General features: G+C 44.6%; 1 protein-coding gene across 1 annotated transcript in view; it reads left to right on the forward strand.

Moving 5' to 3' along the window:
- The first annotated feature begins 8,650 nt into the window (after positions 1-8,650).
- shisa9b (shisa family member 9b) overlaps positions 8,651-20,039 on the forward strand; it is a 35,062-nt gene continuing 23,673 nt past the window's right edge. The window contains exons 1-2 of the mRNA XM_028987754.1: positions 8,651-9,506; positions 10,457-10,578. Of these exons, the coding sequence (XP_028843587.1) occupies positions 8,995-9,506; positions 10,457-10,578 (634 nt within the window). The 5' untranslated portion in view covers positions 8,651-8,994. The remainder of the gene's footprint in view (positions 9,507-10,456; positions 10,579-20,039) is intronic.

The raw sequence follows: 20,039 nt of genomic DNA on the forward strand, positions 1-20,039 counted from the left end.
CCCGGGTAATTTTTTGGCGATGTTTCCCCTGTCCTGTGATCATGTAATAAATCCCCTGTCTCATGACGTTGAGCAATTGAGTCCTCCTTCTTCGCCTTGCCCAGCCATTGTGACAATTTTACATTTACGGCATTTATCAGACGGCCTTTTCCGGAGTGACTCACAATCAGTAGTTACAGGGACAGTCCCCCTGGAGACACTCAGGGTTAAGAGTCTTGCTCAGGGACACAATAGTAGTAAGTGAACCTGTGACTTTGTGGTCCTCTGGTTCATAGACGAGTGTTTTAGCCACTAGGCTACTTCCACACTAATAAAATATTATTCTAATAATTCAATTCAAACTGCTGGATACACTGACATTTTTTGATGTTTAGTGTTTGGTCCGGAGACCAGGGGACATCTCAGAGGAAGGGTAGAGGTGGAAAACATGGAGTGCAGGAAGACGAAATGGTTTCTTCGATTTGAGCGCTTCTGGGAAGCACAGGTAATGACAGAACGCCTGTTTCTGAGAAAGAAAAGGGAAGGAAACACAGAGATAATGGGAAGGATTCATCTCTCCTCTCAGGAAGGAGCAGCAGTACAGGAGAAATTGAAAGGGGTGCACGGTGGGATTAAATTCGATTGTCTTCACACACACAGCGCACCCCGACGGTCTGCTTATTTTACCACATGCACCGCAAAGGCGCAGAATTTGGACTTTCACGGACCAAAGGAAAAAACTTTTCGGAATCGTAGCGATGAACGTTGCACAAATCTCTTTTTTGATGCTCAGGTGGAGACGCTATGGACTGAAACTTGTGTGTGGGTGTCAAACCAGCACACACGCACATCTAACACACTAATCTAACCTAATACTCGGGTATCTTTCAAGGTTCTCAAGACCCTGTGAAGAGCGAGAGGCTGGCAGGAGAGAGAGAACATGGAGGGTTATAACAATGCTCTTTTGAGTGTGAGTGATATTTGGGTTTGTCCAGGATGTGTATCCTCAGCTCTTTGAAATCACAGAATATGGGTTGTTTTATCTTGAAAAGCCAGATGGTATAGCAGCACTGGGGATAGGAACTGGGGAACAAATGCAATTTGCAGATTTATCCCCCCCCTTCCTCACGCCATTACAAAATTCTCCTCAATGTCACTGGCGCCACATGTGCTGCACTCACGCACTCTGCACGGCAATAATTTTGTTTTTTTATATCGCAATGTCTTTTATGAAATTCGGATTTTGTTTCATTCCACACAGAACTTTCAGTGTTCCATATTCAATTAGGGCACAGCAGATGCGCTCTGCCTATTGAACAGGGATTTTATTTCCTCTGTTGAAGAGGCATTCAGAGCAGACCGTCTGTCTGCAGGATTAAACAAGAACCCCAGCCCAGTTCTCAGGAAACTTGGTGAACAGGGGAAGTCTGGGCAAAGGAAGAACCTACTTAAACCTACTTGTCACTGAATTCTGTTCGTAAATGAAAATACTGAATACTCTGTAACTCTAACATCACTAAAAATAAATTTTATTTATTTAATTTGTACATATAATGCTAGTTTTTAAATAAACTAGTTCTGCTTCTATGTTTCAAATACATATTATATTCAATGAAAATGTAATTTTATAGAAACCTCTGTTTTGTATCGTAGTTGTAGTGTAAACACGTGTCAATTTTCATCAATAATCACCATTTCATAATCATCAATATTTGATTCAATCACAAATACTGACATCTGTTAAAAAAAAAAAATAGAATAGGATGGAATAGGATCTCATGCCATCCGGGTTGAAAGGATAAGAGGCAAAAGGAACGATAGCAAAAAACCTACAGACCACATAAACTTGGTTTTCCAGATGTAGGGGGTTGGAGGGTTAATACCACCAAGCTGTCGTTGTCACTATATCTTTCACGGCCAGGCTCTGGCAACCACAGCTGCTGCTATTTTACTGTACACGGAATGTGATTTGTTTCTTTATTTTGTACAATCTACATTCTTCTCAGTCTGCAGATCTTGTCATCTGGTCCATGATGTGGTCCGTCATCTCCCTCTCAATGGTTACCTCCTGCAAAAAAAAGGAGACTCATCACCAGTTCTATTTGTTCTGAAAAAAAAGTCTTTATGGATGCTTAACATTCAGCAGGCAGACGAACGGGGGTCTCTGGGGAGAGTGCGACAACGCCCTCGTTGCTGAGCCTGAGGATGAAGACAATGTACTCATAGGAAGGCAGGAACAGGGCACTTGGGGTCCATTAGACTCCAATGGGGGGAAATGAAATAGCCCAGCGTTGTCATGGAAATCATATCACAGGATGTGCAAATTAAGGAAATTCTGTTTCCAGGTAAACCGTTATTGGCAGTAGCTGAGATCATCCTGGGATTTTCAACATACTCATTCGTTGTTCATTCTGGCACCAAAAACCTTAGAATGAAACTTTAGTGCATTCTGGATTTTTTTGGCACAGATGAATCAGAAGCTCTGTGTTTGATGTGGCTTGCTGGATGAGGTCGGGTCATGTGAAACGCTAATTCTTTTCAGAATTCCAGGTAAATAGTTTGACATGCTAAGTTTAATTAATGATGCTTCTAACAAATGTGATAAAAGGTTAGAACTATTACTTAGATCAAACATAAAGTCTACTGATCCGTTTCATCATCTTTTAAAAACCAAGGGACGCAACTTTGCCTCTGCATAGTGTAACATTACAGGTCTAGTTCCCCTTGATCGCAGTATAATTTGTATTCCCCCCTCGTCCCAATCTGTTCCACTGAGAACATATATCGTCACTAAATACACACACCAATGAGCCACATTATTAAAACCACCGGTATGAGCTTGTTTTATTACCCTTTGCAAGTTACAGGACTCATAAGGTCTGTTGGTAATGTCATGATAACATCAGGACACCTTCAGATGATGAACTTATGCCACAACCAATATTAGGTTGCAGTAAAAAGCACCCCGTCGCAGCAATGCAAGTGAAAAAAATGGTTAGCGTGCCCAGCTGTGCAATGCCCCACTTTCATGGAGATCAAGCTAATCAATTAATTATATGTACAATTCATATGTGGATTTCTAATGGCTTTTATATGCACTGTGACCAAATCTATCTATTTAACTGGTTTACTGACAGAGTCATACCGTCTTTAACTCCATATTACTGCTGGCAGACTGAACCTGGAATGAGCTACACTAGCTGTCAGCATATGATATGTAAAAAAATGTTTTTCCTGAATGGACATGGACAACAACGTAAAAGCTACAGCTAAATGCAGGAATATAAATGTAGAATGGCATCTGGGAAATGGAATTATGGTAACAGGGTTGCTAAGCCTTTTTGTACCGACGATACATCACGGGATATAGCGTGCAGCGTGCATTATGTATTCTGTCCTGTGAGCTGCTGTGTTCGAATAAATTTCCTCCAATAGAACAAAGTAAAAGTTTTCTAAAACAAACAGAGCAGTACATCTTTTTTTTTTTTGTTATCAGAGCGTCAGGGCAGAGGGATGTCACGTGGGCAGGATCTGTCTCATCTGTCTCCGCCTGGTCTTAGTCACGTCCATCTGAGCAGAGTTCTCTCCGAGCCCGGCCATGCGTCATAAGCCCCTGCTCACTTGTTGCTTGTCAGAGAAAGATTCCTCCGCCTGTGTCCTGTATCGAGGAACGACGGCGCCGAGCAGCATGATGAAGCAGTCAGCAGACGCCTCAGGAGCCCCCAGCAGAGGCAGGCGAAGCACAGATGGCAGAGGTGACCTCTGGTGACTGGAGATGACAGAGTGACAAACAAGAAAATGATAGTTAGCTAATGGTCAAAATTCGTGCAATAATTTTAAAATATGTGCACACATACACTACAGGCTGGGCTCCCTCACCCTCAAACAAATACACGACGCACGGCTATTTAAAGTGAAGGGATTGTGAAACACGGCAGCACATCACACGGTGACATGGTGAAATGTGTCCTCTGCTTTTAAACCATCGCCCTTGGTGAGCAGTGGGCAGCCATGACAGGCGCCCGGGGAGCAGTGTGTGTGGGGACGGTGCTTTGCACAGTGGCCCCATGGCGGATCAGGATTTGAACCGGAAACCTGCCTTAACCCGCTAGGCCTCCACTGCCCCAGCATTTAAACATTTGATTACAATAAAACAATGCAACTGACTCATTTAAAAAAATGTGTACGCAGTAACACAATTTAGCCACAAAAGCTCAAAGTGTTGGTTGTTAAAGACGTCATGTCAGATATTAAGTGCATGTTTTGCTGTAAATGATACAATGAGTCTGTGACTCTGCTGTGATGAAGGCAAAGTGTCGATACATCAGTGTTCACATTCATTCTACTACAAGTGCAGTGTATTTAGTTCCATTACACTTAAAGGTGCCCTGACATGAAAATTTCACTTTGTGAGATTATTTAGCATCAATATGAGTTCCCCTAGCCTGTCTATGGTCCTGCAGTGGCTAGAAATAGCAACATGTGTAAAGAGCGCTTAGGTACTTTTCTGGTTTGCCTTTCAGAGAGCAGTAGCTCCGACGGTTGGATCTGGAATTTTTCTGGAAAAAAACGCAGACACAACTTCCTGTCAGTGTCAAACATTGCGGTTGGTGAATGATTTCTATAGGCCGCTCTAATCCTCGTCCCGCCTCTCTTCTCCTCATTTGCATTTAAAGCTGAAGACACTGAAACGTCCTGGTGAACTCATAATGTGGGATTGGCTTAAAGTGGCTGTAATTCTTCACCAAGGCTGGATTTCGGAAAGAGACTTCAGATACAGGACCTTTAAAAAAAAAAAGAAAAGACACTGTTTTCTTGTAATTATTTCTTCTTGTAGTAAGTTTTGGCCTGTACTGTATTCATTGTTACTTTAAGTGAAAAATGAATGAAAAAGAGCCATGCATGCATCAACTAGGAGACATGTGTGAATGAATTTCCTGCACGTTTGCCCAGGAATTATCTGTAATGCTGGCAGGAAATGTCGAGCAGCCTATGCTTTGTTAAGATGCTCTGGCTAAGTGAGTCACAACAGGACAACTATGGATCCCATTCAGCTAATTAAACCTTGCATTGCACCTCACATTCTCCGTCCCTCCAGTACAAGGAAGACACTCGTCTAGACTCTCATCTGTCTCGGCGGTGGAATGAACTTCCCCTCGAGGTCAGAACAGCTCAGTCACTGAGTATTTTCAAACGGCAGCTCGAGACCTTCCTCTTCAGAGAATACTTAGATTAACTTGTAACCTTCTTATTGTCTTACTTATGCAAGGAAAACTACAACAGAGTGAATAAATGAATTGTATTCATGGGGATCCCAATGAACCAGAACTGATCACTTCACTGATGGTAACATGGAAGCACGTTGTAAGTCGCTCTGGATAAGGGCGTCTGCCAAATGCCATAAATGTAAATTACAGTTGAATCCCAGCTAATTTGGCAGGAAGCGTCGCCTGCTTGCGAGGGAACCTGTCACTTCACACAGCTCTCGGCTGTTTCATCGTGGCACAGTGTCACTCCCCTCCCGTCGGAATCATCGGCAGGAGCGCATGTGCTAAATCTCAGGTTCAGATCCACCTGGGTGAGAAGGCGCCGAAAATGCACGTTCCCCCTCGTCCGGAGGTTCGCGGTCACTTGTCTGGGCAACACGTTAAATCGGCCAAATTGATCACCGGCCGCCAGCTGGGGTCTCCAAGGCCCTAATAAAGAGTTTTGCTACTCTAAAGCAAACTTTAGGAAGCGTGTCCCCTCGGGAGTGGATGAGCTATCACAGGCAACTCTAAAGACACGAAGGAGGGAAGGAGGGAAGGAGGGAAGCGGCAAATCCCAAGGCAGCCAATTGTAAATAAAAGCACCTCGCTATCGCTCCAATAGAGAAACTTCAAACACAAATGAGCTAGATTTCTCAGGTGGCAGATGGTCTCTGTCTCTCCCTCCCTCGCGTTCTCAAAAAAAAAGAAGAGATAAATGTTTATAATTTTAGATGAAAAGATTATCTATCTTTTATCCATCTTTTTTTTTTAGCAGATTCATGCGTCAAGACTGCCTGATTATCGTTTATAGTGCAGAAAGTCTAAAGAGCAGAAATTAAGTGGGCACACTTGTATTATTCATGATTTTTTAAGATGACGCACACATCACATATTTTAAGTTTTAAATGAAAAGTCAAACAAAATAACTACATCGTAACTATATGGAATGTGCAATACTGCAGAAACATACATACATATACATATATATACATACCACTTGCCATGCTTGAGTTGGTCTCTCCCCTCACCATTGTTTGGGTGGCTGTGAATACCAGGTCATGAGCATTCATTTTTTATTGACTTCACAATGAATGTGTTTAGGGTCTTTTTTCTGTTAATAATATATTGACAGTAAGGCCCAATTGTAATGTAACACTGTCATTTATTAAACAGGAACAAAGGAAACGGCAAGAGGGTCAAAAAAAGGGGAAAGATGAAACACAACAGGAACAGGGATCAATTAAAACTGACCCGCAGGCGTGTGGCGATTGCCAGGATCTGAAACTAAACACACCAGGTAAGGTTGAAGGTCCACGTTAATGTGGCCTTTCCCAGTGGCTTCTCCTCTGTATTTAGCAGCCGTGCGCATGGCATCTGCGGCCGCCCAGCCCCTGGGCTTTACACACTGCAGGATGTCAAGTCCGTGATGCATACAGGTGTCTTTAATTCTCGATGAATTTCTTTTCCCCTTCGCATCTCTATGAACTGTAAATTGGCCCAGTCAAGTGATCAATGTCATTGTTCCATGTAATAAGAGCATGAATAAAACGGAGCTACTGACTAATAAAGAGGAGTTCTTTATGGTGCTATGGTGGTAGGGTGGTAGTAGCCTAGTGGGTGACACACTCTCCAAGGGGGCTGTCTTACTGGATAAGGGCATCTGACAAGTTCCATCAATGTAAATATTTCTGAGTTACAGATTATTTTGGAATACAAGAACCAGACATGAACTCCTCGCATAATCCTGTCTGAATGTTTGTTGTTCGTACCCGGAAGCATCCGCGAGTCTTGGTAATACCGACACCTGTGGGCTCTGTACATTAAATGGTTTCCATGGAAATAACAGGAGCACTATTCTTTTAAGAGATGGCGCAATGGTCTCATTGACCTGTTGCCCTTGACAACCCTAAAATAAGGCCGAATGAAGTGGTGCTGCCTTGTTTCTTTGAGATGTGTGAATGTCAGGGCTAAAAAAAAGAAAATTTTAAAAGACAAAACGACAGCGGGTCGCCTAAAGAACCCCAACCTCTTAGTGAAAGGTTGGAATCAGAGGTTGCATTGACATTAATCAATTATGTTAATCAGCATATATTGATAAAATAACATGTAGGCACTTGAAAGAATCAATCCAAGATAATTAGTTTGAAGTAAAACGCAATTAAGAGGGTAATATTGGCTGGATAATGCAGGGGAGCTGGCAGGGGAGCTGCACAACGGTCGCACATAAGTGAATAATGAGTGAATAATGATGCTAGAGGGTGAAGGGCTCTCATTAACTGCAACGCAGACGCCTTTCCTTCCCATTTTTAAAAACATGACATGACTTCTGGTCTTTGGCCTAAGAGCCTGATTCAAAATCAGAGAATTTCGGTGTCTTTCGGTGAGCACAATATGTCATATCACAAAAACTGACCAAAACAAAGTCTGAAACTTTCCAAATTTACATTTACATTTATGGCATTTGGCAGACACCCTTATCCAGAGCGTGCTTTCAAGTTACCATTGATGAATGAATGAAAATGAATGAAAAAAAAAAAAACCCTCCATCAATAATGCGTTTTGATGTTTGTTCTCTGCCTCCAACTTGTACCTCCATTACTTCATGGTAATGAGGTAAAAAAAAACAAAAAAACAACCAAAGGAATGGCCACGGGCTCGGCGGCACTGACCTGGTGGCGAAGCCCCCAGAGCAAGGCATTTCAAAGGAGCCGCGGCACGATTCGGCTTCAGGAAAGTTCCACAGGATCCGACAAAGTTCCATTAATGCCCAGATTCAGAGCTGCTGAGAGGCAGATAACAAAGAGGGAGGAGAAAGGGCACGGAACAGAGGAAATTAGAACTTTGAGACAGGAGAACAAAGAGAGACGGCCCAAAATGGCAGCTGAAATGGAGTCATTCTACACGCTGGCACCTTGCAATAAAAATGAAAAAAAAAATGGATTACTACTAGTGCTTAATGAATTTTTTTTTCTTTAAAGTCATTTGCAGAAGGAACTCATTCTCCAGGACCTAAACCGAGCTAACAGCTGTGTTCTTATCAATATTTTATGAAAATAAACCCACGTTCCTCCTTTGTGTGTCTGTGTGGATATTCAACCGGCCGCATCGTTTCTTGTCTTTATATTCGAACCAATCACAGGCGGTCAGTAACCGTGAAAAAGTCTCGGCGGCTCCGCAAAATGTTGCTCGTGGAAAAAAGGCAAAACACACACACACGCACACGCATTATTTTTTACATGCATTGTAATGGACAAAAAAAAAAAACGATGGATGACGTGCAGACTTTTTTTATTTTATTCATGTGCGTTTGCGTGTCTGTTGCATTTCACCCCCCTCGCTGAATGGGAGTTTATCCTCCGTCCGTCCCTCCATCTCTCCCTCCCTCACCCACGCCCACACCCACACGCACAGTCGCTCCCACCTCAAGCCGAGTCTCCCCCCTTCCCTCCCGGCGTTACTCACTCGCTCCTTTCCCGTGACGCGTTCGTGTCCGCGTCTCTCCCGACCCGCTGCGTCGTTACGCGCGCCGCGGATTCTCCGGACTTTCTCTCTCTCCCTCTCTCTCTCTCTCCCTCTTTTTTTATTAGAGGGGGTCGGGGAGGGGAGACATGTAACAGGCGACCTGCCGTGGGTCTCCTCACCTCGCCCTCCGCTCCGCCGCCTTCTTCGCCACTTTGGAGATCCCCAAAACGCGCGCTCCTATGAGCGGCGCGCCGCAGTTTGTCCACTCCGCGACCCGCCGTCCGCCGTGGGAGAGGAGCGCACGATGAGGCGCAGGGGCTTGCTGCTGGGCTACTTTCTGGTGAAAGTTCTGGCGTGTAACGCGGAAGGGGAGCCCGGCCAGGACCTGGACGGATTCGTCATGGTCTCGGGCTCCAACGAGTCGAAGGACGCGGACAACGGCATCTCCGAGACCCCCCACACGGAGGATAAATGTCGGGGCTACTACGACGTGATGGGTCAGTGGGACCCGCCGTTCGTGTGCCAGACGGCCAGCTACCTGTACTGCTGCGGGACCTGTGGCTTCAGGTTCTGCTGCAAGTTTAAGGACAAGCGCCTCGACCAGACCACCTGTAAGAACTACGACACGCCGCCGTGGATGGTATCTGGCAGACCTCAGCCCAAGGAGAAAGACCCCACTCACGACCCCACCAAGGATAAAACCAATCTGATCGTCTACATCATCTGTGGAGTAGTTGCCATCATGGCGCTGGTGGGAATATTCACTAAGCTCGGGCTGGAGAAGGCGCACCGACCCCACCGGGAGAACATGTCCAGGTACCCGCTGCCCTCCGATGGCCACGCGTGGGGAGTAAAAACTCGAGCTTGATTATTAATAGTAGTATTAACAACAGATTGCTTGTTTAAAGTATACTGACCGTTATCTCGCCTCTTATATTCATTACTGTTAAGAAAGATGATATTTATGATTTATCACGATAACGTGCATTTTGAGACCGAAACTATGACTTTGTTAGAAGTTACATGACAGCGTTGCAGTCCATTAAACCGATGCCGACCTGCAACAAACGTCACCTGAGTCATGTGACCCAGTCCGACGCCCACCGGCGACCAATTGAAAGGGACTTTATTAATCGGCCGCTGTCCTAATTGATTCCTGGTATCTCGAGCTTTTAATTACTGGAAGATTACGTTTCGATGCTAATTCCCCCCCCTGCCTGCGCCGGAGAGATGGTTGTGCTGGTCCCGGTGCCCGTCAGTGCCCTCTTGGTCAGGCCTGGGCAGGAGATGCTGTCACTTGCCTTTCTATAGAAGCTGTAATTGTTCCCGCCGAAACAGACGAATTAAAGGCCGTGCGCCCCAGATTCGCGTGGCCCGTTAATTCCGCCCATTACGCCCAGCCCGGCCTGCACGGGCCACAGCAGTTGGCCCCAGCGCCCGGATACATTTGTTCTGTTCCACTAACAGCACGTTCCGAGCCAGCTTATCCGTGGCCTTGGAGCAGGGCTGGGGCCGGAACAGGAGGAAGGTTGCTGCTCGGTTCAAAGGTAATTCGGTCCAAATTAATGCAATTAGTCCCGAGCCGACAAACAGCAGACAGAGGGGCAGATTCGATTTTTTTTTTCTTTCTCTTTTTCACTCCCGTTTAACGTTTCCTGCCTTTGCTGTCGACGCGTCACCGTTATCTCGGCGTTCACATGAAGTACAACTGCACGACATCCCGCTGACAGGCACCCCCCCTCCCGTCCCACCCACTGTCTTTTCAGGGCCCTGGCACAGGTGATGCGGCAGACGGGCCCGGGAGAGAACCCCGAGTGCGAGGAGAACCTGGCGCTGCACGGGCAGCACTATGAGAACCTGCAGGCCAGACTCTCCACGAACAGCCTGCGTAAGTCCAAGCCCGCCCCGCCCCCACCACCACCACCTCCACCCCGCCCGTCCTATCAAGGGCGCAATGAAAAGGAGCCCGGGAACAATCGGAGCTGAGCGGAGACATTCCTTCTTATGCAATCTTCAATAGAATTGAGTTACGTAACGTGGTGATTTACGCCATTCGTTGGCTCCTGAAGACGAATTATGTTTTTCACGAGCCGACAGCGTGCATGTTACAGTGTAGGACCGCACAGCACGCCGGGGCGAGGGGCACATGTGGATTCCTACTACCGCAGTTTCATTTACATTTGCAGAGGGGAGGGGCGGGGCGGGGCGGGTCACGCTCCTTTTCAGCACCAACAGAAACAGATGGGGCTCACTTGCTCCGCGAGAGGCAGCTGCGAGTTCTTATGGCCATTCATCACCCCGCAGATCCTCGGCGGCTTGATTTAGCGCCCACAGAGAAGAGGGGAAGTTGTTGAAGCCATCCATTCCTGGCAGGTCCAGTAGGCTGGTGCAGCAGTTGCGCGTACGGCGATCGATTAACACGTCGGCCTCGTAACTGTCATGAGCTCAGCGGCTGACGAAGAGTAGCAACAAATGCACGCGCGCGCGTGCACGCAGATCGTGGGCCCGGTGACTGACTAATACGAGCAACAGCAACACTGTCGCTGGTACGCACACTCAAAATCTGGCCGTTTTAATTACTGTGATCACCGTCGGCTTTGGGTGTCAGGCCTGCCAATGGAAAGGCCATTTCTCCGTTGGCTTCGCTGGAAGTAATCAGTGGATTCTGTTGTTAGACAGCATGCACTTTTTTTTTTTTTTTTTTCTTTGAAGGGGTGTTGTTGGCAACCAGGGCAGGCTGCGTGCGAGGAAAGCAACACTTCTGAGAGCCCTTGAGAAATTCCAGAAGCAGAATGAAGTTGAAACTTTGGGACTTGAGGTACTCAGTAGATAAGCCTTTTTTTTTTTTTTTTTTGATGGTGACTGCATCAGTGTTCTTGTCACCATTGCCTGTCAGAAGAGGTTCCACGTGTGACGATCCTGGGAACCTCGTTGGAACAGACTGTCAGTTAGCTCTATATCTGGCTGGGACACTTTCAGCTGTGATTGCAGCACGCATTTCACATTCATTTCAGTTCAAAGTTACATTTTATAGCCTTCATGCACGAGTCGAACCACACTCACAATGATTCTTAATGGGGTTAAGTTCAGAACCCTGTAGAGACGGATTCATATGTCCCTGAACCAGCCATTCAGTATTAGAGCCCGATGAGTCCTTGAATATGGATCTTGATGTAAAACCAGGGTTAGTCAGTACAGTCAGAATCAGAAGGAGAAGTGCTTTTATTGACTACGTGAGTGGACACATATAAAAATATTACAATGGTCTCTCTATACTGCACAACAATATACAATATAGTCTAAAATTCCACAAGTGCAGTTGCAATATGTGTGACAGTTGTTTAGAAGGGTGACGGCGAGGGGAAAGAAACTGTTCATCTGTCGGCTGGTCCTAGTCTGCCTGGCTTCTAGAGGGCAGCAGGTCAAAAAGTCTGTGTCCAGGGGGTGAGGGACCTGTGAGGATCTTCCCTTCCCTTCTCCCGGTTCTTGAGCGAAAACGTATCCTAAGAAGGTCCTATAAAGCCAGGTGGTCAACTGACTTTATTGTAGTGCCGCATCATGTTGCTGATCCCAGACTTGACCAACTGAAGCAACCCCAGATCATAATAAGGCCTCCACAGGCATGTACAGTAGGGACGAAGCGTGACGGGGGAATCACTTCATGCACTTCCCTTCTTACCCTGATGCACCCATCACTCTGGAACAGCGTCAGTCTGGACTCGTCAGGTCACACAACCTTTTTCCACTGATCCAGAATCTTATTGAATTGAAGCATTTTTTGCAATTAAAAACCACAGTACTAGATTGTATTCTCTCTATTTTTTTTCCGCTGAGATGATGATTCTTCATTATCCTTCCATGTTATAATAACGTTAAAACACATTAGTTCTGAAACAAATTTTGAAATGCATCGTTTTCCATTTAAGGAATGAGAGCTGCAATTAAACAGCATTTTGGCAGCTGAAACTAAAGAATAATTGCGGTAATTAACCAAAGACTCTTGGCTATTTGCTCATTTAAATTCAGGTGATTTTTTTGTTTATCAAATATGTAAATAAATACATGAACCCCACAGACAAATAAACATGGTTATCATATTAGCTGCATTTCGAGCACAAAAAAAGTCTTTATTAAAATGCTGGCTTTATGAAGTTTTGCTTGTTAACAATGCGTCGGAAGTTCTTTGTTCTGTGAACTTCCTCAGTGTAGTGACTCTGTGCCTTTAACCAATTAAAAAATGATGGGCCCTGCCCCCGAGGGCAGCACAGAGCACACAATATTAACACCCATAAACATAGATCAATTCATACATTAACATGGAGAATCTCAACTAAAGTCTACCTCAACAAAACACAATTCCAAAATCACGACCCTAAAGGAACATGACCAAAAAAACTCTACAGGACTATGTCCGACAGCAAATAAATTCAAAATGAATCTGCAGTCCCATAAGCAGTCTAAAATGGCACCCCTGGCGACTGCCGAGAGACCCCCAGAAACATCACCGCAATACAGATATCATGTGCACACACACTGTGTTGCGTGTCTTGTGGTTGGTGAATGTTTTCGATGAAGTTATTTCCATGAATAACCCCTTCAATTCTATAGGTTCAGCCGATTCAAGCAAGCCATGAGCCATTCAAAACGGCCAATGCAATTGCACGATATTCCTGCGCATATTTTTCAGAATTACATGCAAAACGCACAACAGTCTAGAACACGCAGACGGCGTGGTTTCTGTAGATTCTGAAAGAATAGCAAACTATGATGGCAAAAAAGGTGCTGGATATTCTGGAGCAGGACAGCAGTTTGTCCTGTTAAATTTAAATCTGATGAAGAGCATCTGCTGTTCACAGAAGAACGTGAGACAGACAATATTGCTGCATCCACAGGGTGAAAAAAAGAACTGATTCAAGCAATGGAATGATGCACAATAATGTAGATAGTTCATTTATTCCATTTACTGTTGGAATTGTATATAGTTTAATATATATATTTTTTTAAGGCAGTGGTGGTCTAGTGGGTAAGGAAATGGACCCGTAAATAGAAGGTTGCTGGTTCGAATCCCGAGCCACTGAGGTGCCATTGAGCAGGCACCGTCCCCACACACTGCTCCCCGGGTGCATGGCTAAGGGTGATGGTTAAAAACAGAGGACGCATTTCGTGGTGTCACCATGTGCTGTGCTGCAGTGTTTCACAATAACAATCACTTCACTTTCAATTTCTAATCAATAAATCTTGTTCTAGTTTAGCAAATGTATATGGAACATGTATATGGGGAACATACATATGATGTGATATAAAAAAAACACCCCAAAACTGCTATAATTAGTTTGAATGAATATTGTCACAAGTAAGTAAAAAGTTTATAGTTTAATTCCTAAGAAAATGGCACATATGGTGTCCTGAATGTCACCAATGTGCCCAAATGGATATGTTGGAAATTTCTCTACTAATGTTTTCTTTTATCGAAATATGTTTGATCCCGGTTTATTATTATGATTTAGTACTGTGGGTTACTTGAGGAATGTTGCTTCTACAGCCTCTCTCGGATGGCCAATTATCACTATATAATTTTCTTCAGTGTTCCATTTTTATTTTCAGATGGCATATATGCTGATTCCTAAACTCTGGAGTAATTTCAGGAGTGTTATGATTTAGAATAAAAGAAATTGCGGAGATATTCTGTTTAATTTGGGTATGTCCATTCAAAAAAGGGGCCCAGGGCTGAACAGGTTAACTGCCCTCAAAATGTGCATTTCAGCCAGCCACTTCAGATGCCTTCTGTAGATGTTTTCTTCTCCAGAACAAAGCTCAGCCTCAAAACCGTTCAGCTACATCAAACAGCATTTATATGTTCTGCTGCCTGGATGTAATGCATATCGCTTTCCCCCACAATTTTACGAGCTTGAAAGGATTTGATAGTTCTCAGTCGTCTGCCTGAGACAGCGTCTTGCACGAGCATCCTGCTCCGCGACAATGGCACCTGAGAGGCGGTGGGGTATCGGCGTTAACAGCCGAAGTGAGTGAGCGCTCAGTTGGAACGAGGGGAGTCACAGCTGAGCCGGAGAGACGCTGGAGGTGCTGGGCCATTAAAGAGCTGTCTCCAGCGCAGGCGGGGGAGAAATAACTGCACCGGGCTCGCGACTGTCTGCTGGGAGCCCAACCACTTTTTATGGCAAAGAAACACTTTTTAGGATAAATTAATGTCTTTAAAGTTCAAGTGCTAACCGATAGCTTCAGGTGTCTGTCCTCAGCACAATGACTTAATGTCTTTTTGAGAAAAATGGATCACAGCCACTGAATAGTTGCTACTTGCAGCGCTGGAAAGAAAATGTGAAACCCATTCATACAAATGTCTTACTATTTCAATAGCAGCCAATCAATGTTCATTATTATCAGAATTTCAACACCAACACACCTTCTTCAACATGATGAAGCTAAAAACATTAAAGTCTGAGAAGATGCTGTGGAATAAACAGGCATGTTTCAAACTATTTTAACTCTTAAACTACCATATCATTCAATAATGGCAACGAACTTGCTCAGTGACTGGCGTTAGTGTAACGTTGTTGCATTTTTCTTTTATGACAGTTAAAAAAATTTACACACACCCTTATCCAGGGTGACTTACAACCAGGGCAGCTAGGGCAATCAGGAGGATGCCGGTTCGAATCCCGATCCGCCAAGGTGCCACTGAGGTGCCACTGAGCAAAGCACCATCCCCACACACTGCTCCCCGGGCGCCTGTCATGGCTGCCCACTGCTCACTCAGGGTGATGGGTTAAATGCAGAGGACAAATTTCACTGTGTGCACCGTGTGCTGTGCTGCTGTGTATCACATGTGACAATCACTTCACTTTTTTTTTTTAAAGAACCAGTATTTACAGAGATTGTCCCCCTGGATACACTCAGGGCTAAGAGTCTTACTCAAATGTCTTTGTTCCATATATTCTTCAAGAAACATGTTATATTTTACACAAGCCCAGCAATGACGAAACCAGTGAGAGCTGTTTCTTTCATGACCTGTGGATGGACACTGGTGGAAATGGACATATGGATGTAAAAAGAAAGCACATTTCCTCATCAAAAAGGATGTATAATGTATGTATAAACAACGTATAAATATACAGTTTCACGTAAAAATCAACTTATTCACATTCACTTAACTAATTCACATTCTTGTCTTTTTGTACTTTAAGATATAATAAAATATTATGTTACATAATATATAGCGTTAATCTCATTACCACACGAGCAAATCATTACCAAACAAGCAACTGAAGTGGATATTTGACAGAATGAGCCTGCAAATGGGTACTTGCAGTGGGCAAATTGCACAAGGCATGCAGCAGACCACACAGCACGGTCACCATTACAGATGAAGGTGTGCAGCTGAAAGTGCAGACATTCTCCAAAGGAAGGTGACGGCGGCAGTGTAACCGATTCACAACACAGGCGTTGTCAGTTTATTTTCCATTATATGTCTGTGTCACCACATGCATGTCATTTGGTGGCTTGTGGCTGTGGCTTGGGACAGTGGTGGCCTAGCGGTTAAGGAAGGGGCCCCGTAATCAGAAGGTTGCCGGTTCGAATCCTGATCCGCCAACGTGCCACTGAGGTGCCACTGAGCAAAGCACCGTCCCCACACACTGCTCCCCGGGCGCTTGTCATGGCTGCCCACTGCTCACTCAGGGTGATGGCTAAAAGAAGACACATTTTGTTGTGTCACCGTGTGCTGTGCTGCAGTGTTTGACAATGACAATCACTTCACTTTTACTTTCAAAATGGCACAAAAATCATAACGTTTCACAAATGCGTCAAGTAGGGAAATGTGAACTGATATATTTTCACAAGAGGCAAACTCTGCCTGCCAGGTAAAGCGTAGAAGATGTAATGTTAGCTCCCAAAAGACAAAACTTAATACTAAATGCTGACTGTTTTGTTTTAAATTGCAATGACAATTAGCCCCTTAGCGTTCATAGGACCCCACTCATGCAATTACTGCATTAATAATATGTATTTTCTATTAAATAGAGAGGAACTGTGGTAATGGCTCAATGAAATTATAATAACAATAGTTTTGCCAGATGAACCAAGCCAAATTATTGAAGTATGTAAGTAAAGGCCAGACCCGGCACGCTACGGTAATTGGGACACAGTTCACATGGTAAAATGTTAATTAGGAGGTGGAAACCCATCTAGCATTAACACCCATTGATCAAAGGGCAGCTGAAAATGAACCATAACAATCTGAAAATTGCATTTCTGTCTCCAGTAAATAGTGGTTATGCTGCTGTGGGGTGTCAACAGAGGGCTTTAAACCTCCCACACAGAGCTGCAGTCGTCACACGTAATCTAAATATATATCTAGCAGGCTTCTTTAATCGTGCACGGAAGGTCCAGCCACCACTCACATCTTCTTTTTATGAAAGTTGCATGAAGTGAAGATGGATAATAATAATAATGTAATGGAATGTTTCTAAAAATGCATGCAATCCACTTGGATTCAGAATCAGAAGAATCAGAATATCTGTATTGCCATTGTATTAAGTACAACAAATTACAAATGAAGTGCAGTCCCTGAGACGGAGAGGTATTTTAAATACTGTGTGTAAAAGGTTAAAAGAAGTCATATACTAATATAATACATACATAGTACAATATATGATCCAACATTTTAATGAATATAAATTAAAGGGTGAGGCAGAAACCTTATTGCACCTGAAAAAGAAATTGAGTTGGAGGTGAAAAGATGGATTAAATGACAATATCCATTTGTCCGTGCTTATTTGTGTGGCCTTTTTCATTACCTTGGTCACCTTATAACAGAGAAAAAAAGGAGATATTGCAGTTGAAAAGAAGAGTGACTTGATTTATGTCTTTTTTGGTCATGTGCTGTTAACAGTGCAACAATGTTCCGGTGCACAAAGCTCAGTGTTTGCTCAGCGGCGATATTAAACAGTAGCTGGGGAACTGCATATGGTGCTGATTACTGGGATTACATTTTGACAGAATGTACTGGGTCTAGTGCCAAAATCTTTCAGTATTTGGGTTTATCTGGATTTATCGTCATCTGTCTTCATGATGTTATCATGAAGATAACGTGATGTTGCCACCACCGCCTGTACCTGTACACCGAAGAAAATCGAACAAAGCCGCGGTTTACGTATAGCACGCTTCTCTTTCTTGGAACTTATTTAGTCATTCATTCAAATTCACACTTACGACGGAACCTAGAATTCCCACTTTAGAAATGTGTTTGGGTACCTGCTCTTGACATAGGCGATATTGCCACAACAGCACAGAACGTTTACAGCATGCAGCACACCCGTTCCTTCACTGTTGCCTCCTATTACCATCTCATCTGACAGGATGACAATCCCTGAGGTGGTGCCGAGGCAACAAGGAATTTCATATCTGCATATATTTGACACGCTGTAGACTGCAGCTTACGCTGGAAAAATAAATGTGGACGTACAGCCTGCCTCCGTCCGTGGTTTCGTTCCATAGGGTGGTCCTGGTGAGAGCATCATGCGCTGGTTCCTGTGCTCCTTCGGTCTACGTATTGTGTCAAAAGTCCTTGAATATGCTGGCAGATTAGTTACACTGAATGTTATGTGGCTTGTTCTGTGGACTACTGTTTCCATGGTGATAAAAGATTGTGCTGACCACTGCCCTTTTCCTCCTTGACACCAAACTCAACCTCGTACCACTATGTCGTACAGTCATTGTCCCCGACAGAAACGGTTGTCGGCAAGTCTGCGTAGCTCAGAAATACATCTTTGTGTTCCCGCTTTTAGGAGTCAGAGGCAGTGTAGGATGTGAGCTTAGGATTTTCTGAGCAATGAGCAAATCACCTACAGGGTTTAATTATTCAACTGAGCCAGAGTGGAGATCGGCGTGAGTGTAAATACGAGGATGCGGCACGTACAGTACAGAGCGTCCTGCAGATGAATAATCAGGGCTGTGGGTGAGTCGTGAACGCCGCTCCCCTTCCCGCGTCTGAAATTAGCAGCCCGTCTGTCAGGTTCGTCTTCCCCACCGCTCCCCCTGAGCAGACGAGCGCTATATGGCCAAAATGATTAATGCTCACAGTAATGAATTTAAGTGTTGATGAAGCACCAAGCAGACTGTAAAATCCCTGATTAAATGGACCTGTTATTATTATTATCTGCCCCCGTGACGAATAATTATCGGCTCACCTCCGGGCAGGTGATAACGCTGAAGATAGATGGTGCCGGAGGGGCTGGGGCTCGCTGGAAGGCCACGTTCCCTCGCGCTCGGTTTTGCCGGGGTTATCTCTCCCTGGCTCGACATGGTAATTAGTAAACAGACCCTCACTAACAAACGACCAAGATGTGCCGGGCCCAACCAGCAGTGGGTACAAGGACAAAAAAAAAAGAGCTGACAGAATGCAGACTTCCTCATGCGTCCTGTAATATTAATCTTCTCAGGGACTCGTTTTTGCTTCAAAGGGAAGGTTCTTCTTGTATTTTTAATAGAGCTCTTTTGTCCATCGCCACGCCTCGCAATGCAATTCCCACCGGCGCCATGTAGAGACACCAAACTGTGCCAACTGCCTATGAAAAAGTCCACAGAACCCTTGTGTGGTGTTCCCATTTTTTTTTTGGGGGGGGGGATCATATTGTGTAAAGTCATTGAAATTGTGTCATATTGTGTGATCAAAGAATGTCAGGATTCATTAATAATTATTTGCATTTTATTGTGGTTGTCACGGCTGGAAGGGGTCGAGGTCAAAACCCCACATGAATAACCTGCTCACTGTTTGGAGAACCGCCCGGCCCTCGACTCCTCTTCATGTATTACCCTCATCTGTTCTCTACGCACTGCGTAGAAACGTCCTCCCCTCCGACTTGTGATCCGCCAAGGTGAATGACCCAAGCCGTACTCGACTTTTCCAGCCAGCCATCTTCCACCACGCCTACACCACGGTAGCTTATGAACTCTCTGTCTCCCCGGGCGTGCAACTACCAGCCACGGAGCCCATGTAGCGTCTCTACCATCTCAGCGATGCATCTTGTCCTCTTTTCAGCACAACAGCCTCGTCCACCACCACCCGCAGGTCTGTGCTCTGATCAAATCTGTCATACTGGTATACACTGAAATAGGTCCCACAGACGCAAACACCACACAAGAGTAAACCCCACTCCAGGAATCAGCACCAGAATCAGCACCACCTCTTGATTATTTTATGTGGCAAGTACATGAAATAAACGGGTGGTATGTCTTCTAGGAGTAGTAAGGAGCAGTGCGCCATTATATCCCATGGTGTACGTACTATTAGAACTTCTCTTCATTAGACTTTTGTTAAAGCAAAAATTGTAT

This window comes from Denticeps clupeoides, chromosome 7 (assembly GCF_900700375.1).
Source record: "Denticeps clupeoides chromosome 7, fDenClu1.1, whole genome shotgun sequence".
Taxonomy (NCBI): Eukaryota; Metazoa; Chordata; class Actinopteri; order Clupeiformes; family Denticipitidae; genus Denticeps; species Denticeps clupeoides.